We start from the raw sequence: 25227 nt of genomic DNA on the forward strand, positions 1-25227 counted from the left end.
TAAGGGAGGGCGGGGGAACAAATCAATTATATGCCTTTATAAATGTATTTCATCTTCCATTGGTTTTAGAAGCGAAGTTTTTAGTCAAGAGTTCTCTATATCGTGACATTTAAGCGTCTACCCTAAGTAGATGGATCTCTCAGCATTGGTTTCAGTGCACTCTTAACGTGTCTCTGAAATCACTACTGGACATTGAACATCCCCCAACCAACCCCGGGCAACCACATATTGTGATTCTTCTGTTTTTAAAAATCCAAATACTATGTTTGAAAAATAAAAAGATTTGCCAAAACAGTGCTGTGAGTACACTGACCCAGCTTTTTAAAATTTATTTATTTATATCCCGCTCTACCTCCAAGGAGACCAGAGCAGTGAACTACATACTTAGGTTTCTCCTCACAACAACCCTGTGAAGTAGGTTAGGCTGAGAGAGAAGTGAATGGCCCAGTCACCCAGCTAGTTTCATGGCTGAATGGGGATTTGAACTCGGGTCTCCCCGGTCCTAGTCCAGCACTCTAGCCACTACACCACACTGGCTTTATATGCCAAGTAGTAAAATGTCAAGTATTATTGATGTTACAGTCTTGGGCAAGTATTATTGATGTTACAGTCTCTCAAACTTGGGTCCCTATGTAAAATCTCCAGCCTCAAAGGCCAAGAGAGCAGGCAGGAAGTGGTGGCTGAATTAGGCTTCCTTCTGGGTGAATTTAGGGTCTCGGCTAATGGCGTAGGGCATCGGAGGCCTGTTTTCTTATGGGCAATCTCCCCCCTCCCCTATAGTGGCAGCACAGTCCTTGCCTCGCTCACCTCCTGGGAAAGACTCCTGCCTGATACCTTGAAAAGTCAGTGCAGACAATACTGAGCTAGATGAACCAGTGACCTGACTCCGTATGAGGCAGTTTCCTATGGAACAAGTATGGCATTAATCTTTTGCTCAGGCAGAATCTGAAAAGTCTGTGTAGTTAGCCATGGTCAGCAGAAGTCAGTGATCAGTAACTGGAATAAGGAACAACAGAAGGTGCATAGGAGAGTGGTGTGTTCCAGAGGTTGTCTTCCAAGCAGGAGATGTGATGTATGGCAAGGTGGCTAATTAGCATTTGGCAGTCCCAAAGGTTGCCAGTTCCAGACTGCTATCAGCTTGAAGGACACTGCAGGAAGGAACTCTGAGCAGCTCTACTATTTCAAGCAGCTCCCTGTGGAGTTTTGGGTTAATCCGTTCCTTGATCCAGGCCAGCTTTTGAGTGGGGCTTGAATTACTTGTATTCCTTCCTGTCCTGGTTGTAGAGGTGGGGCTAAAACACAGCCAGCAGCAAGCGCACTGAAAAGAGATGGGGCTAACAAACAGCCAGCAGCAAGAGCACTGAAAAGCAGTCTGCATTCGCCTCTCTGTACATAATCTCTATTAATAAGCCTGATTCCACTCAAGAGCCGATTAGCCTTTTTGTCAGCCTTAAAAAAAAAAGTTCTGGGGAGGGGGGGCAAGAGGAAAGTTGCCCCCTTTAATTTAGAAAAAAAAGCTGCAGCGGCAGCAGTAGCTGCGGGGAGCGGGGCAACAGGATGAGGGGAAAGCTCCCCCTTTTGCCCCCTAAAGATAACTGGTGGTGGGAATTGGATGGGGCGTGGTGGTGGCTGGCTGCTGGGAGGAGAGGCGAGGAGGAGAGAGTCACAGTGCCCCCCCCTTTTTACCTCTAAGCCCACTGTGTGGTCAGCGCCGCCACAAGCGCCTTCCTCTCCCCCCACCCCGCCAGGTGACCGCACGGCTGCCGGGCTCTGCTATGCAGCCGATTTCCAGCTTTGGGCTGCAGATAGCAGAGACTCTGCAGTCACCTGGCGGGGGTGGGGGGCAGGAAGGAGCTTGTGACGGTGCTGCCCACACAGTGGGCTTAAGAGGTTATAAAAATGGGCACTGTGACTCTCCCCTCCTCGCCCCCCTGCAGTGAGCCACCGCTGCCCCCCCCCGCCAGCAATCTTGAGGGGGCAAAAGGCGGAACTTTCCCTTCGCCAGGTTGCCACCCCCACCCCCACCCCCGCCACTACTGCTGCTGCCGCTTCTCAGATTTTGCCGCCATAGGCAGATGCTTGCCCTGCGTTAATCAGCCCGATTCCACCCCGACGCCTTGTCCTTGCACACAACTTTCCCCCTTGGATTCTATACTATGGTTTGCTATGATAAGCTAGCCCAGTAAGGGAGCGGGCTAGCCTAGTGGTCGCTCCTGAGGGTTCTTTTATTTTTTGTAGGGGGGTCTTCCATTGGAGGATTGGAGGGCGCGGGGAGAAGAAGAGCACAGGCACAGTGTCACACAGGGCACTCTTGCACCGGAAGTACTGGACTTCTGGGGTGCCGAGCTAACTTTTGCCCTGCCCCAAAGCCCCAGGCAGGTGTTGCCACGTGCACTGAGGAGAATGCTCTATAACAACGACATGGGTCCGATGTTCTCAGGCTGGGGTCGCCAGATGTTGTTGGACTATAACTCCCATCATCCCAGGTGGCTGGGGGTGATGGGAGTTGTAGTCCAACATGATCGGGGACCCAAGTTTGAGACGTGTGCGTAGTACAGCAGTCCAACCCCTCAGGCTATTTACAGCTTTTCCTACTCGTTGGAATCAGACGTGCATTTTTTTTTAAAAAAAGAGCATTCCAGGCGAGCCCTTCACACGACCTCGTGCAGAATCCCTGCGTAAAAGGCAGAGCGGTGTCTCTCCTTAGGCGCATGCGCAACAGCGCGCGCGCGGCCCTCCACTCAACGGCCACCCGCGCCTATTGCGCCAGGCAGGCTCGAGCCTCCCGACGCTGGCAAAGGGCGACGTGCGCATGCGCCACCTTTCTTCCCTCGAGCGCCTTCCCAAACCCACCCCCCGGTTCCCGAGAACGTTGGTAAGAAGGCGCGGAGGATGTGACGTTAGGTGACCTTTAGGGCTGCGAAGCTCTTCCGGGGCACGGGAATCTGGCGGGGAGGCGGAAAGAGCGGAGCGAGCAGCGAGTGAGTGGCCCCAGCCCAGGTGTGGAGGTGCGGCGGGAGGCTGCGGGGTGGCGGGCTCCTGGCAGCAAGGCGGCTTCGCCCTTTAGCGGGCCGCTTCGGGGAATGGAGTCGGGGAGGAGGAAAAAGGGGGCGTGAGGGAGCCTGCCCCTCCCCCACTCTTTGTGAGGAGCCGCCGTCGGTTTAACCGACGGTACAGGAAGGGGTTGGTGACGTCACTTCCTCCTCTCCACTCCATAATTACCTTAATGCAGAGCCACCAATTATGATTGTATAACTAATACAGAGCCAGCAATAACTTAGTATGCAGGGTTAATATAGGCCAAAAGAAGAAGAAAAGGGTCCCTTGCTTCAGGGAGCTTACAAAAAAGTTAGTGATGTCACTTCCTTCCACAGTTGAGAAACCACTCTTGGTTATAAAGGGTACCTTACAGCCAGGGTTTTTCAAACTGGGGTCCCCAGTTTGAGAACTCCTCCTTTGCAGAGTTTATTCAGTGCAAATATGTGCAGAATTACAAGCAGAAGCTGAAGTGGGCCATCTGCTCTGTTTCTCATACTTCTTAGTCGTAATATTTTGTGCATGAGCCATGTGTGTTAAAACAAATCTGTAGGATGCCCACTAGCTTTGGATCTTATAACTGCTGGTGTCCCATGTTTTAAAGCAGGCCGTGACCATTTTTTTCTTTGATTTCAGGAGCCAGCTCAAAACTTAAAAGCCAGACAATGAACGTTTGTAAAAATTACCAGATTTAGTGGAGGGCAAATGGGCTTCTCTTTACAAGTAATATACTTAGAACAGAAGTATATTACTTGTAAAGTGGGAAAACAAAGAATTTATTAAATAACTGTGCCTTTGAATATCCTGGTTTACGTACCATGGTTAAGTTTCTAGGTGCCTTGGCCCCCTGGTGCCTGAGATTTGTTAAGCCCTGCTCCAAATGATTTATATTTTTGCTTGAATAAATTCTTAGGTTTAGAAACACAAAGGGATACTCTCATGTATGTAAATAGACTTGGGATATTAGCTCCTTAAGTGAGTTGGTTAAAAGTGCTGAAGTATGGTCTTCCACTGTCTATACTAATGTTAAATTATTATTATTATTATTATTATTATTTACATTTATATCCCACTCTTCCTCCAAGGAGCCCAGAGCAGTGTACTACATACTTGAGTTTCTCTTTCACAACAACCCTGTGAATTAGGTTAGGCTGAGAGAGAAGTGACTGGCCCAGAGTCACCCAGCTAGTTTCATGGCTGAATGGGGATTCGAACTCGGGTCTCCCCGGTCCTAGTCCAGCACTCTAACCACTGTACCACGCTGGCTCTCTTATTACTCTCTTATTACTGCAAAACAGCAACAAAAACCCAAACCTACTCTTCTCCATGCTGGATAAAGTGTGGAGCTATAGATCCATACTACTACATTTGTTGACTCTTAAATTTGTTTGGGCCTGACTTCTCCAAGTTATCAAAACTATTGCAGGATATTCCATAGAACTGGCCTTTGAAGCAGGAGTCAATTGTCTGTGACTCTTGTGTGGCTTTCGCATTCTACTTGTCCATTCAAGTTTACTACGTGATCTTGGGTCAGTTACTGAGGCTGTTCACACACACAGCCAAGAGCGGGCTAAGGCAGTCAAGCCTGGTCTTGGCTGTACATGTGTACCGCCGGGAGGCGAGCGGCTCCCATAGGAACATAGGAAGCTGCCATATACTGAGTCAGACCATTGGTCTGTCTAGCTCAGTGTTATCTTCACAGATTGGCAGCAGCTTCTCCAAGGTTGAAGGCAGGAATCTCTCTCAGCCCTATCTTGGAGATGCTGCCAGGGAGGGAACTTGGAACCTTCTGCTCATCCCAGAGTGGCTCCATCCCTTGAGGGGAATATCTTACAGTGCTCACATGTAGTCTCCCATTCATATACAACCAGGGCAGACCCTGCTTAGCTAAGGCGACAAGTTGTGCTTGCTACCACAAGGCCAGCTTTCCTCCCGGCAGCGGCACATTGGCAAACCCACTTAGGGAACCCACTGCTTAGTCAGTTTTAAGGGCATGAAGGCTTCCTTAACCAAGGCTAAGTTCTCGTGCGTCTTCACCAGCTCCCGGCCAGCGCTGGGGGATCCCCACAATGCACCATGCACTTGCGCAGTGCATTATGGAGTTCCAGGGGCCAGGACATTTCATCCTGGCCCCCAAACCTCTGCGCTGCCAGGCGCAGCCAGTGTCCATGTGGGCGTGCAGTTCATGTGCCCAGCATGAACTGGACAATCTGCGGGGGAGGTAAGTTCTAGCAGCCTTCCTCCCCACCCGTCCGGTAGCCCTTCTCACTGATTGTGAGAAAGGGCTCACTGACTAACCTCACAGGGTGGTTATGAAGGCAAAATGGGATTACTCCATTTATGTTGTTCTGACCTCATTGAAGGAAGGGCAGGCTGCCCCCATAATATATAAATACTACCACCCGGGTTTGTTTGTTTGTCTTTTCAAGCAAAAACAACTAAGACCCTTGTGGAAATGGAAAGACTAATAAAGTATTGTGGCATAAAAAGAATCTTAAGGTTTGGCTAGGCATGGTTTCTTAATACATGCAGGGCCCACTCTCTGTGTTGCCACCTCCATTGCAATCCATCACTACTTCTGGTTTGGATGGGTGGGACTCTTGCTACCATCCTATGATAGCTTTCCAAGGGTGCCATTAGAAGAAATGAATGAGCTATGGAAATCATGGGGTTCAAAATCACTTTGAGCGTTCCCCCCAGTTCTCTTATCTTACTACACTTTCCCCCACAAAAACTCCTGTTTGCCATTCACATTACTGATTGTTGTTCTAACTTCCCCAAGTGACACATGGTGCTGGGGGGAAAAGAATCAGATTTCTGATGTAACTGCCAGTAGCTTTTGAAACTTCAAGCAACAATCATTTTTTCAAAAAGCACATTTTTATTTATTTATTATTGCATTTATATTCCGCTCTTCCTCCAAGGAGCCTGGAGCAGTGTACATAGTTAAATTTCTCCTCACAACAACCCTGTGAAGTAGGTTAGGCTGAGAGAGAAGTGACTGGCCCAGAGTCACCCAGCAAATATCATGGCTGAATGGGAATTTGAACTCGGGTCTCCCCAGTCCTAATCCAGCACTCTAACCACTACACCGTGCTGGCTCTTAATAACGAAAAACCCTGAAATCTAACTGGTGTGTGGCAATTTGTGTTAGTGTTCATGAAAGCTTGGAGTCTTCCAGTAATTCAACTCCCATGACTGATATTGTTTCTATTAATATTAGAAAGGATTTCTAACATATAGTCATAAAGGTTTGGAAGTTGACATCATGCCCAGTTAGAACAACAACAACAAAAAAATCCAATTGCTGTAACCTATTACTAGAATTAGAAACAGGATTAGATGAGAATTCAGTGGCTTTGCTACTGAAATCACTAAGAATTTGTAAACCGTAATGATTGGGAGTTAGTGATTGCAAATAGGGAGTATAAAATAAACCCATACTGGAAATATAAAGCAGTTAAGGCTAAACCCTGGGATGATCATTGATATGAGATCCCCCCCCCCCCCGTCTAATGCAGAACATCTTATCCATCTTATCTTCTTACACCTTCATTTTGCAGTGATCAGGGAAAATATGGCTACAGATTGGCTTGGAAGCATTGTCTCTATCAGTTGTGGAGACAGCCTGGGAGTCTATCAGGGCAGAGTGTCCGCTGTGGATCAGGTCAGCCAGACAATCTCCTTAACACGGCCTTTCCACAATGGGGTTAAGTGTTTGGTGCCAGAGGTCACCTTCAGGTAAGTGTCTTCTGTTTCTGCTTTCTCTGGACTTGGACAAGCAACATGTTGAGCAGCACAGTCTAATCAGAAATATGCCCTGAGCCCAGTGGCCACCGCTAATATGAATATTTAGGTGCATAGAATCCACAGTTTATTGTTTGTTTCTAGATCTGGCAGATGCCAGGGTAGTTGGTAAATACGTTGCCTTTTTTCTGCCTTGTGTTCTGAAATGGATGCTTTCTAGTTTGAAAAACTGGAGCCATCTCTTGTAGCATCTTGATATACATGCTGGCAAATCTTACAAGATAAACATTAATTTCAATGATAGCATTTATATGCTTTCTGCAAAGACATGATCATGAGCAAAAAACTTGAAAAACAAACAAAACTTGAATTCTTCTAATTCTAACAAAAGTGAGTGGTGGAGAGGAAAGATGCTTCCATGCCCTGCCTTGCGTGAAAGTTCTTCAATTTAAAAATGCCTTTCTTATCTTGTTGCTGTACTTTAGTAGTCTGAGAAACCACACTTTTCTGACTTCTGTTAGGTGATAGGTAGAAGGCAAGGGAATGTCTTCCGGTGTTGCTCTCTGCTTGTAGCAGTATTGCAAATCTGAATCCTCACTGAATCAAGTTTGTGCTTCATGTGTCATGTTGCCTGTCTCTTGCTTCTGACTAGGAGAGACTAATGATTGCAAGTTGATAGTTTTGCTTTCCATAAAAGTGAAAGAGTGTCCAAAGTAAGCAAGTTGACTACTGTTTAAGGACTGCCAAATTTAATTAACTTTAAACTGTGCTGTTCGCTTACTAGGTAGTAGACACTGAAGGTGTGCAGTACCGATTTATTTATTTATTTGATTTATATACCGCCCTTCCAAAATGGCTCAGGGTGGTTTACAACAGAATAAAAACAAAGAAAACCAGTTAACAATTAAAATCAAAACTATAAAAACAGAATAAAACCAATTAAACATTCAAACAGCTAAAAATCCTGGAGAACCAGGGCAAACATTAAAACAATTAAAACAAATTAAAAACCCTGAAAGGCCAGGCCAAACAGATGCGTTTTAAGGGCTCTCTTGAAGGACAGTAAGGAATTAAGATTACAAATTTCTGCTGGGAGTGCTTTCCACAGCCCGGGAGCAGCTACAGAGAAGGCCCGCCTCCGAGTCGCCACCAAACGAACCAGTGGTAACTGGAGACGGACCTCCTCAGATGACCTTAACGTGCGGTGGGGATCATGTAAAAGAAGGCGCTCTCTGAGATATCTCAGGCCCAAGCCGTTCAGGGCTTTAAAGATAATAACCAGCACTTTGTATTTTGCTCGGAAACATATCAGCAGCCAGTGTAACTGTTTCAAAACAGGCATAATATGATCTCTCCGCGTTGCCCCAGAGACCAATCTGGCTGCCGCATTCTGAACTAACTGAAGTTTCTGGACTACATTCAAAGGCAGCCCCACGTAGAGCGCATTGCAATAGTCAAGCTGGGAGGTTACCAGCTGATGCACCACTGTTTTGAGGTCATCCTTTTCAAGGAATGGGCGCAACTGTCGAATCAGCTGAATCTGATGGAAAGCACTCCTGGCCATGGCCTCCACCTGAGATACCAGGGTGAGGCCTGGGTCCAGGAGTACTCCCAAGCTGCGCACCTGCTCCTTCTGGGGGAGTGTAACCCCATCCAGCACAGATTTTCTCATCTTTTCCTCCCTCAAAATCTTCCTAATGTAGGAAAAGTCTTAAAATTTAAGTCACTTCTGTAAGAAGAGAAACTTGCCTTTAGAGGAGGGCACTACTGCAAAGTCACAGCTTGCTTTTTGGCCTCTTCCTCTGTTTAGGGCGGGTGACATTACTGAGCTGAAGATCCTGGAGATTCCTGGCCCCGGTGATAATGGACAATGTGGAGACTTCAAGCAGAATGACCTTGGCATTCCTGGTATTGGATGCCCAGGTGGTTCCAGCCAGAATGGCACTGGCAAGCTGCTCAAGAAACCTGGGCCTGCTAGCAGCGTCCCACAGAATATCCCCAGGAGGACAGATGGGAAGAGTCAGGACGCTGCCGTTTCCCCCCAGCAGCATCAGTGTTCCAAGAGCTACATGGATCGGCACATGGAGTCCTTGAATCAGTCCAAAGGCTTCCGTCGGAGGCACAACTCCTGTGAGTATGTTGGCCACAAACTGCTCTTCGGTCACTGTTTGTCCTGAAGACTGTGCCGTGGTGGCATAGATAGTTCTGATGGTGCCCTGCTATAATGGAGCTGAAAAGGTCTGCCTTTTTCATTAGCCAGAGTCATTGGCTACTGCCATCTTAGCATCCACTGCCTCTCACCCTCTAGGAGTTTATATGCCAGGCCAGTGGACTATAAGCTGATGGTGCATTAGATGAAAGCATGTGAAGCTTAGGGTATTTTGAGCGACCTATGCATTTCCAACACGGACTCTAGCATTGGCTTCTGTGTGGTCTGCTTTTACCAGGCCATTTGGGGGAGGGGTGGAGACCTTCATTTCGGAGTGATGTGCTGCCAAATCCAGAAAGCTTTCCCTGTAGTATGACACAAGTGGGAGCAAACTAGCAAGTAGGGATGTGCACAGACCTGTTTAGAGGCCCTTTTTCGGGCCTCCGAACAGGTTCAAAAGACCAGCAGTTTGAAGGCGGGGGGAGAGAACTTTAAGGACTGGGGAGAGTGCACTTATTCCCCCCCAGCCCCGCCCCCCCCACCGCGTATCCCCTGCCGGCACTCTCTTTAAAAACAGTCCAGCGGGGCGGCAGCTGCTGCCCCATTGCCACCACGGACCGGAAGTACCTGGTATGCCTGTGCACATTGGGCACGGGTGCGCGCACGTCGTGCCCACTTGCGTGCATGCCCAACGTGCGACAGGTAATGCAGGTCACTTCTGGTCCAAGGAGGCAACACGCTGCCATCCCGCTGGACTGTTTTTAAAGAGAATGCTGGCGGGGGAAACGCAGTTGGGGTGGTGGTGGATAAGAGCACCCTTCCCAGTCCTTAAAGTTACCCCCCTCCCCCGGCTTCAAACCAGCAGGCACCGGTTCTGTGCCTTCCACTACTAGCAAGGAGAGAGAGCCTCATTCTTGCTGGCATCTCTGTTTGATGTCTCTGTCAGCTTTGAAGAGATAGGCATAGCCACACAGAGGCTGGGCATTCTAGTAAGGGAATCGCTCCTCATCTTGTCCCTTCAGGCCCACTTTTCTGCCTGGCCTTCCATCAGAGGAAGGCTGAAATGGCAGCACCTGAACAAAAGACTGCCCTTCTCTCATCCAAAGGTGAGGGAGGAGCTGGACCAAGACCAAGATGCCAGTCTGTGCTTCGTATTTGTCTCTTTCCCTCCTCCTCCTATTTCAAAAAGCTTTAAAGGAAAGGTTTAGTAGCTAGAAAGCGTGAGCCGCAGAAGGTGGCGGTCAGGTTGACAGAGCTGAAGCAGCAGCATGCTAGTTGCGGACTCCTGGCCTAATGCATGGGGCTGTACATAGGAAGCTGCCTTCCACCAAGTCAGACCATTGGTCCATCTAGCTCAGTATTGTCTGCGCAGACTGGCAGTGGCTTCTCTAAGGTTGCAGGCAAGAATGTCTCTCAGGCCTGACAGGGAGGGGGAAACCTGGAACCTTCTGCATGCAAGCAGGCAGGTGCTCTTCTCAGAGTGGCCCCATCCCCTAAGGGGAATCTCTTACAGTGCTCACATGTAGTCTTCCATTCAAATGCAAACCAGGGCGGATCCTGCTTAACCAAGGGGATAATTCATGCTTGCTACCACAAGACCAGCTCGCCTCCTCACTGGAAGCACTGGGTCAGTGTGAAAAAGATGTAATGGTTCAAGCACTCTATAAAAGGAAGGATTATCTCCTGTGCACTTCCTTTCCATGCTCGGAGCGCCGGAGATGTCATTAACTTTCATTACACTCTTTGTGAATATATTGAACACATAAATCGGTTAGTCATTCTGGCGAAGGTGAAATGCTATATGCGAAGCTAGCCCTGTTTTCTTTGCAGATGTCCTAGGAATCATCCAGACAGGTTTGAAGATGCTTTTATGATGTCATCCACTTGACCATAAAGGCTCATTGGCACTTGCCTTGTTGGCAGATACCCATTTTCACAGTATTCCTGCTTGCAGGTCTGTGGTGGCTTATGTGAGAAATAGCCGGTATTAAGTGTTCTTTTGTTTCATGCCTTTGTATAAAGCACTGTGTCAGAGTCAGTGACTTCTCCAGAGTAATGTCTTTAGCTGTGTTGGCTGTTAGTGTTTGGAAACTGTCTCAGTGCCTCATTTAAGGACTGCTCTACCCTTTACTTCAATCTTACAGCTAGTAAGTGTTTTGAATGTTTCTTAATTGCAGCCGGTTGCTAGGCTGAGCAAGTTGCAGGGAGAGCTGGTCCATGGGAGGAGAGCTCGTCTTGTGGTAGAAAGCATGAATTGTCCCCTTAGCAAAGCAGGGCCCACACTGCTTTGCATTTGAATGAGAGACTACATATGTGTGAGCGTTGTAAGATATAACCCTTAGAAGAACATCTTAATGCTTGCCTACAGAAGGTTCCAAGTTCCCTTCCTGGCACCTTCAGATAGGGCTGAGGGAGACGCCTGCCTGTAACCTTGGAGAAGCCACTGCCAGTTGGGGTTAGAGTTGCCATGCAGTGAAATTCTGGGTTTCACCCGGATTCTAAGCATCTCACCCAGATTGCTTAGCCCACCCAGATTTACCCGGTTTTCAGCTTTCATTTTTTTAAAAAAGCAAGGGGGGGAAAACGCGAAGCTTTAGCCGTTGTAGAAGCGGAATTATGGAGCAAAACGTGCAGTCACTATTCTGCTCAAAAAACTATTTTCAAGTCAATTTACATAATATGCAAATTAGGCACACGGATTTGGAAAGCCAGAATATGGCAACCCTAGTCTGGGTAGACAATACTAAGCTAGATGGACCAATGGTCTGACTCAGTAGAAGGCAGGTTCCTATGTTCCTAAGTGTATGAGTTTGCATTTAGAGATCAGGAAGGCTCTGCAAATTAAATCTTGCTACTTGTTTCCTTTAGTTGCAGTTTCTGTGTGACAGTCTTTTCCAGCTTGAAACCTGTGCTTGCTCCTCTAGCTTGCCACTAATACCACAAAGCTGGCTTTTGGAGAAGGCTGAAAAACATTTTCCCCTGAAAACCTCCATGCATATTCATGTCTGTCAGCTTTTCTTAATTGCTTAGACTATATTATTATTATTTCTTGTTTACACAGTCAGACAGGTGTTATTGACTGGTTTGTTTTATCCAGACATCAAGTCCTTCCCAAGGACCTGGGATGGCTGAATTTTATCATCAGTACTGTTGGTTATTATAGATATCGTGGCAAAATGTAGTCTGTTCCCAGTAAAGTTGTTTTTTGTAATAGGCTGATGGTGATTTCTGTGGCCCCTATGGTGTTGAGGTGCTCTTCAAGTTGTTTTGGAATTGCACCTAGGGTGCCAATTACCACTGGGATTACTTTGGTCTTTTTCTGCCACAGCCTTTCAATTTCAATTTGTAAATCTTTGTATTTTGTTGTTTTTTCTATTTCTTTTTCTTCTATTCTGCTATCCCCTAGTATTGCTATGTCGATTATTTTGACTTGTTTTTCTTTCTTCTCGACTACAGTTATATCTGGTGTATTGTGTGGCAGATGTTCGTCTGTTTGTAGTCAGAAGTCCCATAATATTTTTGCATCTTCATTTTCTACCACTTTTTCAATTTTATGGTCCCACCAATCTTTGGCTACCGGTAGCTTGTATTTTTTGCAGATGTTCCAGTGTATCATCCCTGCTACCTTGTCATATCTTTGTTTGTAGTCAGTCTGTGCAATCTTTTTACAACAGCTGATTAGGTGGTCCATGGATTCATCTGCTTCTTTACAAAGGTGGCACGTGCTGTTTGTTGTTGATTTTACAACTTTTGCTCTTATTGCATTTGTTCTTAGTGCCTGTTCTTGTGCAGCCAATATTAGATCCTCTGTTTCTTTCTTCAAGTTGCCATTCTTAAGCCATTGCCAGGTCTTGGTGATGTCTGATTTTTCACTTATATTGTGTAAATATTGACCATGCAGTGGCTTATTTTTCCATTTTTCTGCTCGATTCTTGTCTTGATCTTTCTTGTAGGCCTGCTTTGTTTCATTGGTTTTGAATAGTTTCTCATTGTTGACCATTTTAAGTGCATTTTCTTCACTGTCCTTGATATATTCTTCAAGGCCTCTTTTCTCCTCTACAGTTTGATGGACTTGCAGCATTCCTCTTCCACCTGAGCTGCGAGGGAGGTATAGCCTATCGACATCACTGCGGGCGTGCAGAGCATGATTGATGGTCATTATTTTTCTGGTCTTACGATCTAGCGTCTCTAGCTCTGCCTGGGTCCAGTCTATTATTCCTGCAGTGTATTTGATAACAGGTAAAGCCCAGGTGTTTATGGATTGTATGGTGTTTGCACCATTGAGTTTGGACTTGAGGATTTTTCTAACTCTCCTGATGTTTCTAACTTTCTCTCTCACTTCCAATTTTTCTTTTAACTTCAGTGTGTGCGATGTTATCAGCCTGGAGGATGCCCAAGTATTTGTAATGTTCTTTCTCTTCCAGGTTCTTGGTGTTGCTTCCGTTGGGCAGTTCTATTCCTTCTTTTTTTCTTATTTTCCCTCTGTTCATTATTAATGCAGCACACTTGTCTAGTCCAAACTCCATTGCTATATCGCTACTGAATATACAAACAGTGTTTAGCAGTGATTCGATTTCTGACTAGGGCTTTCCATATAACTTCAGATCATCCATGTACAGCAGATGGTTGATTTTACTTGAAGTTTTAGATGTTTGGTATCCGAGGCCTGTTTTGTTTAGTATTTGTGAAAGTGGGGTCATGGTGATTATGAACAAAAGAGGGGATAGTGAGTCCCCTTGGAAAATACCTCTTCTAATGCTAACCTGTCCAAGTGTCTCGCCATTGATTGTTAACTGTGTACTCCACATGCTCATTGCTTTTTAAAATAAATATCTGAATGTTTTTGCTGACACCAGTTGTTTCTAAACATTTTAGTATCCATGTGTGAGGCAATGAATCGAAGGCTTTTTTGTAGTCAATCCATGCAACACTTAGATTTGTTTTTCTTCTCTTGCAATTTTCTAAAATCATTTTGTCAATCAGCAGCTGGTCTTTTGTGCCTCTGGTGTTTGGGCAATTTCCTTTCTGTTCAACTGGAAGCTGTTTTTTAGTTAATAAGTGTTGCATCACTTCATCTGCTATTATTCCAGTTAATAATTTGAACATGGTTGGCAGGCAGGTGATCGGTCTGTAATTACTTGGAACTGTACCTTTTGCTGGGTGTTTCATAATGAGATGAGTTTTCTCAGTTGTTAGCCATTGTTCAATATCACCTCCTTGCAAAATGTGATTGTTTTGATAGTTGTTTATGGAGGCTTGTTAGGTGTTTAAGCCAAAAGCCATGCAGTTCATCGTCGCCTGGAGCAGTCCAATTTTTAATTTTCTTTGCTTTTTCACTTATTAATTCTGGTGTTATTATTAGATCTTGCATTTGTTGGTTACATTTTTCGACCTCTTTCACCCAGCCTGCTTTTTTATTATAATCTATTGGATTATCCCATAATTTCCTCCAGAATTGCACTGTTTCTTCTTTATTTGGTGTTTCTATGTTTCTTGCAGTTTCTCCTTCTATGCTTCTTCTGCTGCTGCTTCTTCTGCTTCTGCTTCTTCTGCTTCTTATTATTTCAGTTTCTATACCGCCCTTCCAAAAATGGCTCAGGGCGGTTTACACAGAGAAGTAATAAATAAATAAGATGGACTGTACTCCTATAATTCCTGATTAACAAACTTCTGTAGCAAGCAGAGATTTGAAGGAGTTGAAGTCCAGCATCATCTGGGGACCCAGGTTTGAGAACACCTGCCAGTTTTTGTGGAAAGAAGATCTGGAACCTGTTCTGTTAACAGGTTTCTGAGGCATGGTGACTTGAGGATGTGTCAAGTGTTCTGGCTCTGAAATAAGCACTTGTTTATGGTGGGGCTGTTACATTAGAAAGTGCCCTGGGATTACAAACAATAAACTTTTACATCTTAATCTCATGAATTAGTTGGTAGTGTTAGATCATGAAATTGCAAGTAAACAGTATTTTCTTGTGACAATACTTGGTTTACCTGTGAAAACAAATTGTGCTTCTAGAGTATCTCCTCCCCTTTACATATGCCTGTACTGGATTAGTGGAAACTACCTGTTCCTCAGCGTTTAATGCTTGGCTGCATTGCCCAATCACATAGCTTTTAAAAAAGGAAACCCTTTAAAAAGGTTTGGGAAGGCATTTGTGACAGACTGCATAAAACACCTGGACGCAAGGCTGGCTGTCCCTTTGCCATCTCGATCCATGCTGTTGAATGTCCTGGTTAATGTCTTTAACCTCTTCTCCAAGATGCTGGCTTTGAGAAATCAAGGGGACAGAGGAATCCAAGGAGGAGGATGGTAAAATGTTGTTCAGCTCTGTTATCGGAGGTGGTGGCCTTCATTGAATGAGCTGTAGCTGATCTTTAGATATGATATATCCTGTGGCAGGTGTGCTGAAGGCAGGGGCAGAGTTACCTCTTCATAATGCTGGTGTGAAAAGAATCAGAGAAATTCTAGCACTGTTGGTTGCACAGCAATAACTTGCATACAAGGCTGGCACTTTTCTCTCGCATTATGGCTGGCAATGCAGCCTTGAAAGAGAGTTTGCCGAAAAAGACAATCTGCATGCTGAAGATTTCATATGCAGGTTTGAATCGGGCTGGGAGCCCTTGTTTACTTTCTCCAAGGGATGTTTCTCCAGTCTGCTGGCAGATGTCCAGACTGGTTTACAGCTATACAACCTCCACTTCTAGGGCAAGCTGGTCTGCAGATTAGGTGCAAATGGCCAGTTCAAGATGGGCTAACGTGGAACCACTTGTAGACGTGGAGAGCTGGTCTTGTGGTACTGAGTCTGAGTTGTCGTCTTTGCTAATCAGGGTCTGCCCTTGTTTGCATTTGGATGGGTGGCTTATACTTGAGCACTTTCTACTCAGCTAAACTTTGCACCTCCCTGCTGTTTTTGGACTACAACTCCCATAATACCCAGCCACAGTGGCCAGTAGCCAGGGACTATGGGAGTGGAGTTGTAGGCCAACATCTGCAAGAGGGCTGGTTGAGCAGCACTTGTCTACTGTAAGATATTTAGTATGGTGCTGTTGCTCAATGGTATAACATCTGCTTGCATGCCAAAGGGTTCACTCCCTGGCATCTCCAGGCAGAGAGACTCCTGCCTAAAACCTTTGAGAGTTGCTGCCAATCAGTGTAGACATTACTAAGCTAGATGGACCAATCATCTGACTTGATAGAAGGCGGCTTCCCGTGTTCCACTTATCAGCTTGGTTACTGGTTTGACTGGTCCAAAGTGTGTATATGAAGAGACAATATTAAGGGAGGTAGAAATTATTATTCTTTTCAACAGGCAGTTTACCGAATGGTCTGCATAGCCAAATGAATAAGAAGACAGTTTCCTGTCCCCAAAGGGCTCACAGAAAACACAAATGAGACTCCAGGAGTGGTTACTAGAGAGATGCTGTGCTGGGTTGAATAGGAACAGTTGCTCTTCTGCTACTGAATGTAAGAGAGCCATCTCTTTCAAAGGTGCCTCTTTGCTCAGTTAGCTGGAAATGGCTACTGAAAGGCTTGGCAGAGGCATGCTGGTTGTAGCCCCACCCATGCTGTGTTGTGGTAGTTGCATCATGCCATGTAGGAGAGGCGGTCCTTTAGTTGCTGGAAGTCTATGATTTAGGACAAGAGTCCCCAACCTGTGATACTTCAGATGTTGCTGAACTACAACTCCCACCATCCCTAACCACAACACATTGTAGCTGGGGGTGATGGGAGTTAGAGTTCAACAACATCTGGAGTACCACAGGTTAGGAACCTCTGATTTAGGAAGTGAAATGTTTCCTCATATTAGGCCATTTTATTCCACTTGCTTCTCATTGTGTGTTGAAGCACGGTAATCAACATGGGTGTCCCCAACAATCACAGCCCATTTGTGTCAGCAGTACGAACTTCCTTGAACTCTGACATTCCTTTAAGGACACAACTGCATGTGTTTTGGTGGCCGAGTTACACAAGTGATGCCACTTTTGGCTGCGGCAGTCTTTCTAGTGGAGCCAACAGTGGCAGTCAGCAAGATTTCAGGGCTGGCAAACATCGGGGTGGATTAAATGGCTGACCTCCACAATCCCCGTGTGTTTAGCTTTGGTAGGGCAGGAGCTTGGCTCCTATTCATGTTGTCTGTTGAGAGCTTGTGGAGAGCATTCGGACTATTGTCTTTCCTGCTTCTGCGATGGGCTTTTGTTCCGTCAGCATTTACACTCCAAGCGGGTTGGCTGCCCTTACCCTTTGGAAATCAGTCACTGTGGGTGCTCTTATATTGTTTGCAGCTATTCTGTGCCCTGCTCCGCGCCGAAAAAATCACAGTGTAGCCGGCATCTTGTTTGCAGAAGTTGTGAGTTGCCAGTTCTTGTGCCAGTTTTCTGGACCTGAATCTCTGGCTTGCTCCTTTAGTTTTCATGCTCACACTCGAAAGGGGGCAGGTCTGAGGTTGTTGGCTGATTCCAGACCTCAGAATGAGAGCAGGGAGCCCCTTGTTACTCTTGTTTAAATTGGAAATTAGGAACATAAAGAAAGCTGCCTTCTGCTGAGTCAGATCATTGGTGTACCTTCCTTATGAGGCAAGGCTACAACACCTGGGGCTATTTAGTTTAGAAAAAAGACGACTGCGGGGAGACATGATAGAGGTCTATAAAATCATGCATGGTGTGGAGAAAGTGGATAGAGAGAAATACTTCTCCCTCTCACATAACATTAGAACCAGGGGTAATCCCATGAAATTGGTTGCCAAGAAATTTAGGCCCAACAAATGGAAGTACTTTTTCACACAATGCATAATCAACTTGTGGAATTCTCTGCCGCAAGATGTGGTGACAGTCAACAACCTGGATGGCTTCAAGAGGGGTTTGGATAACTTCATGGAGGAGAGGTCTATCAACGGCTACTAGTTGGAGGGCTATAGGCCACCTCCAGCCTCAAAGGCAGAATCCCTCTGAGTACCAGTTCCAGTGGAGTAACAGCAGGAGAGAGGGCATGCCCTCAACCCTGCCTGTAGGCTTCCAGTGGCATCTGGTGGGCCACTGTGTGAAACAGGATTCTGGACTAGATGGGCCTTGGGCCTGATCCAGCAGGGCTCTTCTTACATTCTAATGCCCACTATTGCCTACATTAACTGGCAGTGGCTTCTCCAAGGTTTCAGACACGAGTTTTTCCTAGAACTACCTGGAGATGCTGTTGGAGTTAACCTAGGACCTTCTGCATGCAAAGCAGATGCTATACCACTGAGCTATGGCCCCATATCCAAAACTGATTCTCCAGAGGCACCATACCTCTGATTTCCAGTTGCTAGGGGCAAACATCCTAGGAACACAGGAAACTGCCTTATGCTTATGACCATTGGTTCATCTAGCCCAGTGTTGTCTTCACGGACTGGCAGCAGCTCTCCAGGCACAAGTCTTTCTCAATCCTACCTAGAGGTGCAGGTGCTTTCAGCTTTACAAGGTATGTGTCACACACTTCTGGTTTAGCACACAAGTAATAACCCCAAAGCACTGCAAATTGCCATCTTGATCCACTCTGATTAGCCAGCGTGGATAGGAAGTTCTGTGAGTGGAAGAGCTGATGGGCATGTCAGGGATAAAACATTTAATTAATAAACCATTAAAACACATCTCTTTAAAGATGCTTTAAAATGTTTTATCTGCTGCTTAGTTTTTATAGTTCTCAGTTTTTAGCTTTTTATTAACTTTTAATTTCAATTTTTTTTAAACAAAATATAATGTGATTTTAAATGTGGATATAGCCTGGTCTTTTAACTTGTTTAACTTTATTAATCTTTTATTTTACATTGTATCTAATTTATTAATGTTGTGAGCTGCCCCAAGCAGTAGTGTACTGGAGGGGCGGGGTATAAATATTTTGAATAAAATAAATAAATAATAGGGAACTGAATCATTCAAGAAATAAGGAGCAAAGGTAAATAGATACAAACCATTTTCTAATGCAGTTTGAGGTTTCTCTGAAAAAAGAGGGGGGGGGGGGCTTTAGAATATGAGCTGGTGAGAGAAGAGGGATCTGTAAGAGAGAAGATGTTAGAGGGTCCATAACATTTGTAGAGGGCATGTTTTGGATGTGGGTGGTCCCAGGAGCAATCCTTGGTGAATACAGTCTTAAACAGACTAGAAGGACTGGGAAAGGCCTCTGCATGTTACCTTGAAGAGCTGCGTTCAAGATTGGACTTTATGAACCAATGGTCTGACTGAGTACAAGGCCTTTCCACATGTTCAAAGAGGCAGAAGGCTCCACACATGAAAATATGTGCTGTTTAGGACATTCTCAACCTGTAGTGTCTGTCTTCCTTAGATTGTGAACTCCCTTGGTGGCAGGAACTACTAAATTGTTGCAGGTCCATGGGATGGAATGAGCTGTCCATGGAAAGAAATGACATTCCTTGGTGTCAGTGTTAATGGAAGTCTCCTCTCTCCATTGGATCTCTTTCTGCAGAACGTTTTTGTGTGTGAACAAGAGCAATAAGGAAAAGACAGGGAGGCTCGTGGACAGATGTTTCAGATGCAACATAGAGGCCTTAACATTACCTGGCAAAATAGATTATACTCTGTTCCTTTTGCAGTCCACAGATTTGAGTTCGTTCTCTCTCCTCTCTCTCTCCTCTCTCCTCTCTCTCAGCATCTTTGACTGATCCTTGATCTGCCATGTGCTTCAATTCAGGGTCCTCCAGTAGCCGTCATCCGAACCAGATGACTCCGAAGAAGAGTGGCGTGAAGAACGGGCAGATGAAGAACAAAGATGATGAGTGTTTTGGAGACGATATTGAAGAGATCCCAGATACAGATTTTGATTTTGAAGGAAATCTGGCGCTTTTTGACAAGGCAGCCGTGTTTGAAGAGATTGAAACGTACGAGAGAAAGAGCGGGACCCGCTCCAGAGGCACTCCGAACGAGAGATCTGCCCGCTATCGCCATGATGAGAACATCTTGGAATCTGAGCCCATTGTGTACCGAAGGATCACCGTACCCCAGGCGAGCAAAGAATTCTGCACTGGTATGCTGGCTCTTGAAACTTCCATGCAGCCGTTTCTTTGGGATATGCTGGGGTGAAGCTTTGAAAGGGTATGTCTTGTGAGTTTAGTGTCAAGGTGGCTATTCAGATTGGTTTCCTCTGTACTGTGCCACTTGCTATGTGCTGTGTGATCCGCATCTTTCATGGATTGGGTCAGAAGCATATAATATGTGGCTAAGCAGTAATAATAACTGGTGTAATGTAGCACTTTTGACTGTTCATTGTGTTCTGCTATCCATTCTTGTAATCCTCACAACTTCCCTGCAAAGTAGGGCAGTGTTTCTAAATTGCAGGGTAGTGGAGTGGGCTTAGAATAAACTTGCCCTTCTATTTTATTTTTCAATTTATATCCTGCTCCAAGGAGCCCAGAGTGGTGTGCATGGTTATGTTTATCCTTGCACACAACCCTGTGAGGTAGCTTAGGCTGAGATAAAGGGACTAAAATGGTTCCCGGACCTTCTGTTCACAGGTTATGCTTGTGGCAGTACACAGACTTGTCTTCTTTCTCCAGCATTTGTGCTACTTAAAAATAGTCTCATCCATTCTAACCTAGACATCAGAGTTAGATCAAAGTTAAGGTTAGACTGGCCCTGTTCCCTCTAAGTCGTGCGCACGTGCGTGTGCTCACAAGTTTTTGGATGTCTGCTCAGTTCATTTTAGATTCCACTGAGGTTGAATCAGGAAGGCCCCATTCCGAATGCACGTGCATGCACACTGCTTGGATACTGCCAGCCAGAACAAAAATCATTCTGCACACAGATGGAAAAAAAGTAGAGGGACCACTGCGCCCTACTATGACACATGACTGTGAATGCCCTTTCTGTTGAAGGCATTTTTCCGCAGTTGTCTGATTTAATCCTAGATAGTGGGTTGTATTCCAGATCATGCCTCAGAGACAGGAAGTAGTTTTAAAGTTGTCGCTCATATCCAGTAGCTAGGTAGGCGTTGCCCAATTCCCCAGTTCCTTCCTGACTCGCTTCAGAAAAGCATGTTTCCACAGAGCTCCTCATATTTCAAGGCTTGAATGCTTGTTTTGGCTATTTTCTTTATTTCCCTGTGTGAGGGTGGGAAGGGAGTCCTTAGCTTTTCAGTTTCTAAAGTGACCTTTTTTCGTTCCAATTTGGCTGTTTGCTTAGCGTTTGCAATTTTACTTTCACTTTCCCCCAGAGGTTCCCCGTGGCCGCTTTAGCCTACATCATGGAACCGGCTCATGCTAGCGATTTTCTGGGAGGCTCCCTATCGGAGGGGAACACCCCCGCCGAACCGAAAGACGGCCCCAGGGATAAATCCCACGATGCGGGTAGTCACAGCGGCAATCGACCTCGCTCCCCGCTGCCTATGCCGGCCTGTGCTTCTACCTCTAACATCCCGCCCCTATCGGGAGATGTGCTCCCAGCGGCGGTGGCCTCCGTTTCGCCTCGTAAAGCGACTAAAAAGAACAAGCTCCATGAGGAGGTAGACTTGGGCACAGGGGAGGGCAATAAGGGAGAGCACAGTAAGCCCTCCAAAAAGCAGAAGGTAGCCCATGAGAAACATAAGCACCACAAAAGGAAAATGAGTTGAAATCGACTTGATGGCACACTTTACCTTTTAATATACACCAAACCATGAATCCCCATGAAAACTCTGTGTTACTTTTGGACAAACTGAAGTTACTGGACACTGGGAGCAGGCCCTGCTCTGGAGTGCATAGTTGTGGCCCAATCTGGATTATACCGAGGCACGGATGATCATGACAAGATCTGACCTTTCCAGGAAAGAGCATGGCTGGCATACCGGTCTAAGCTGGAAAAAAGACATTCTTGACCTCTGCTGCCACCAGGAACAACACCACCCCCGCCCCGGCAACTGTGAATTGGCATTCTAAAGCAAGTCATTCTCTTTCCCTGATCTGTACTATGTTATCATAAACTGCCCAGAGATGTACTGTATTTACCTGAATCATATTCCGAATTTAAGACAACCCCCTTTTAAAAGTAGAGGTTAAATACAGGTTGTACCTGCATTTACTCGAAAGGAACAGGATTCTGAAGGCAACTTCCTGGTTTCTAATATCAAAAAACTCGGGGGAAACCCTAGTCTTAGATTCAGGTAAATATAGTAAGCTTGGGGCGGCATACAAATCAAATAAATATTTAGATGGCGCTCTGCAACTGTACAAGGTAAGGATTATTGCTATTGCATGCACGTGACATTTCCCCCACGTAAAACCAAAGTTGTTTTGTAGCATGTAGCTATTCGACAGAGCAAGAGCAGAGCAAATGTTCATGGAACATAGCAGTGACAAGGAGGTTTACTAAGAGGAGGAGGAGAGAGGAGGAGCAGAGCAGGGAGGAGAAGGGCTCTCTCCCAGTGGCCCTCACAGGGCTGCGATAACCATATCTGTCTTTGCTTCGGCAGTTATGAAATGTGTGTGTATTCAGCTCTCAGCTGATCTGTTTTATTGCCCAAATTGTGGAATAATGCAATCCATCTTCCAACCCAAGCAGAGCTGAAGTTTGGCTGCAGTCCAGCCCCCACTTGCGGCACTGTTGTTGTTTTTCGGGTTTACACGCCGCCTCTTTGATTGCTTTCCACTCAGAGTTTGTTTAACACGGTCTGGTTTTGATAAGCCGGTCTGACTGGTTGGCCCTTGCGTGAGTGAAAAGAAGGGAAGTCCTCTCGGAGCTTGCACGCTCCTGTCAAAGAGCAATTAGGGCAAAGTGTAATTTAGCTTAGACCTTGCTGTTTTTGCATGCAACCATGCGGTGTAATCTCACACCTTATCTTTCCCCTGCACTTCAAACAATATCCCTTGAATGAAGGCATATTAAGGGCAGAAAGTTCTCAGAGGCACGAAATGCTTGTGAAGTGGGTGCAGGACAATGTTGCTGTGTTCGCACAGAATAAACCCCAGATGGCAGATCCCAACGGTGGTGAAGATGAAAGGCAAGTTCTAATAGATCAGACCAAGAAAGTGGTCACACTTCCACAACTCCCGAAAGTGCCTTTGTGCAGGCGAACTTGTCCAGAGCTTCTGCAGGGCTTGACCAATCCCCAGTGCTAGGGAGCCATGGCACCTAGGCGTTTAACTGTGGCATCTAGACTTGCTTCTTCAAAAGTAATTTAATAATATCCTTATTTGTCCCAGGCAGCCCTTTTTCTGTTCATAAAGGTGACAAAGAGAAAACTATATACCCTCTTTTACTCCGTGTCTGTCAGTGAGGCTGGTAACTTTCTCAAGTGTCGATTGCCTGGTTTCTGAATTTTTGGGCTGGTTCCTAGATTTTTTTTTTTTTTTAAAATGCCACAGCCTGCTTTAATGCCTCTTCTGTCAAGCCTCTGAACTAGGGATGTGCACGAATCATTTTGGCACCTCTGATTTGAGGTGCCAAAACGATTCGAGTTCCCCCAGCCAAAACATTTCGTCACGGCAAGTGGGTGCTTTAAATGGAGGGAGGCAGGTTTTACCTGCCCCTCTGGCACTGCTCTGTCGCCCAACCGTGGTGCTGTTGCTTCCAAGTGGCTGCGCCATCTCTGCAGATAAGCCGCGCCGGGGGCTTCCTACATGGGGACAGGGAGTTTCCTGTAAGACCTGCCTCCCTCCATTTAAAGCGCCTGCCACCCCCATGGGTGTTCGCAAAGCACTTTGTGCACATCCTGACTCTGAACAGGAGGGAAGCTCTCGGGGATGGCTGTTGATCTGGTTGGAGGAATGAGGGCTCACCATCCTGACCATCTTCGCCACTGGCCATGGAGAGCTCAAGAGAGGCCCAGAGCATTTGAAAGGCAGCCTACTGTGCTCAGATCACCACACGTCTTGTCCGGCTTGCATTTTTTCTTGCTTATTGTTTTGCCTCGTCCGTCTTCCTTCCCACCGTTAGTTTGACAAGCCCTTCAGAACACGGAACGTGCCTAGTGCCATGGGACCTTAGCAGCGTGGACCTGTGCATCGTTCTTGGAAATTAAATCCCATTATGTTCACCTGGACTTGCTTCTGAGTAAACATGCCTAGGGCTGGGCTGCCAGTGTCTTAGGACTAGTGTTCCCTCTAAGCCATGTGCATGTGCATGCACTGATACATTTTTTGATGTCTGCTCAGTTAATTTTCGATCCCGCTCGTGTTGCATCAGCCCCGCTCTGAATGCACATGCGCACACACTGCCTTGATATTGCCTCCCCAAACCCCTCCTATTCTGCTCACAGATGAAAAAAATTAGAACACTGCTTAGGGCCACTTGAAACTACAGAATTCACAACGCCTCTCAGATTTTAGTTAGTGGGCCAGGTCCAGAAATGTTAGTGAGTACTATCTTTCACTGTCATGTAGTCTTGATGGAATCTACTGCCATAGAGTGTGGTGGATTTTAAAGGGCAGTCGGACAAACACATAGGGAGGTGCCTTAAACTGAATCAGACCATTGGTCCATCTAGCTCAGTATTGTCTGCACGATACTATGCAGGGGTAGTGGCTTCTTCAAGGTTGCAGGCAGGAGTCACAGTTCTATCTGGAGATGCCAGGGAGGGAACTTGGAACCTTCTGCACGGCCCTTTCCCCTAGGGAGAATATTCTGCAGTGTTCACACATGTAGTCTCCCATCCAAATGTAAACCAGGATGGGCCTTGCTTAGCAAAGGGGACAATTCATGCTTGCTACCACAATACCAGCTCTCCTCCCTTGAGAAGGACAGAATTTATTATTTATTTATTTATTTGATTTGTATACTGCCCTTCCAAAATGGCTCAGGGCGGTTTACAATTAAAACAAACCACTAAAACAGTAAAGAGCTAAAGCAAATTAAAAACAATATAACAATTAACAATTTAAAAACATTTTAAAACAACAATTAAACAATTACAGTGATTAAAATCCCAAAATCGGGTTTTTAATTTTAAAATAAACAGATCTGATAACAGCTATCATTAACAACAACAACAGTATTGATGATAAAATTCAGCCATCCCAGGTCCTTGGGAAGGACTCGATGTCTGGATAAAACAAACCAGTCAATAACACCTATCTAACTGTGTAAACAAGAAATATTAATAAACAACTTTATTTGTTAGCTGCCCCATAACAAATTGTTCTCTGGACGGCTCACAACAGAGGATTAAAACATACAATAAAAACACATAACACATGAAATCATAACAGACAAAAAGGGTGAAAAGAAAATACAAAATACAATACAAAGCAGCTTAAAAACTCACTTTAAAATTAGTTTAAAATCAGATCAAATCTGAAGAACAGAATTTAAAAGGCCTGGGTGAACAAAAAGGTCTTTAC

The 25227-nt window shown here is 45.6% G+C and overlaps 1 protein-coding gene across 7 annotated transcripts in view; it reads left to right on the forward strand.

Moving 5' to 3' along the window:
* Positions 1-2751: 2751 nt before the first annotated feature.
* Positions 2752-25227, forward strand: part of EDC3 (enhancer of mRNA decapping 3) — a 33588-nt gene continuing 11112 nt past the window's right edge. The window contains exons 1-4 of one of the 7 annotated variants that reach the window (XM_053272954.1): positions 2752-2875; positions 6600-6777; positions 8594-8913; positions 19611-19943. In XM_053272954.1, the coding sequence (XP_053128929.1) occupies positions 6614-6777; positions 8594-8913; positions 19611-19943 (817 nt within the window). In that variant the 5' untranslated portion in view covers positions 2752-2875; positions 6600-6613. Of the gene's footprint in view, positions 3009-3219; positions 3349-6599; positions 6778-8593; positions 8914-10902; positions 10917-19568; positions 19944-25227 lie in introns of those variants that run through there. The other 6 variants (XM_053272951.1, XM_053272953.1, XM_053272952.1 and 3 more) reach the window with 6 other exon arrangements.

The sequence above is a fragment of the Hemicordylus capensis genome, chromosome 10, assembly GCF_027244095.1.
Source record: "Hemicordylus capensis ecotype Gifberg chromosome 10, rHemCap1.1.pri, whole genome shotgun sequence".
NCBI lineage: Eukaryota > Metazoa > Chordata > Lepidosauria > Squamata > Cordylidae > Hemicordylus > Hemicordylus capensis.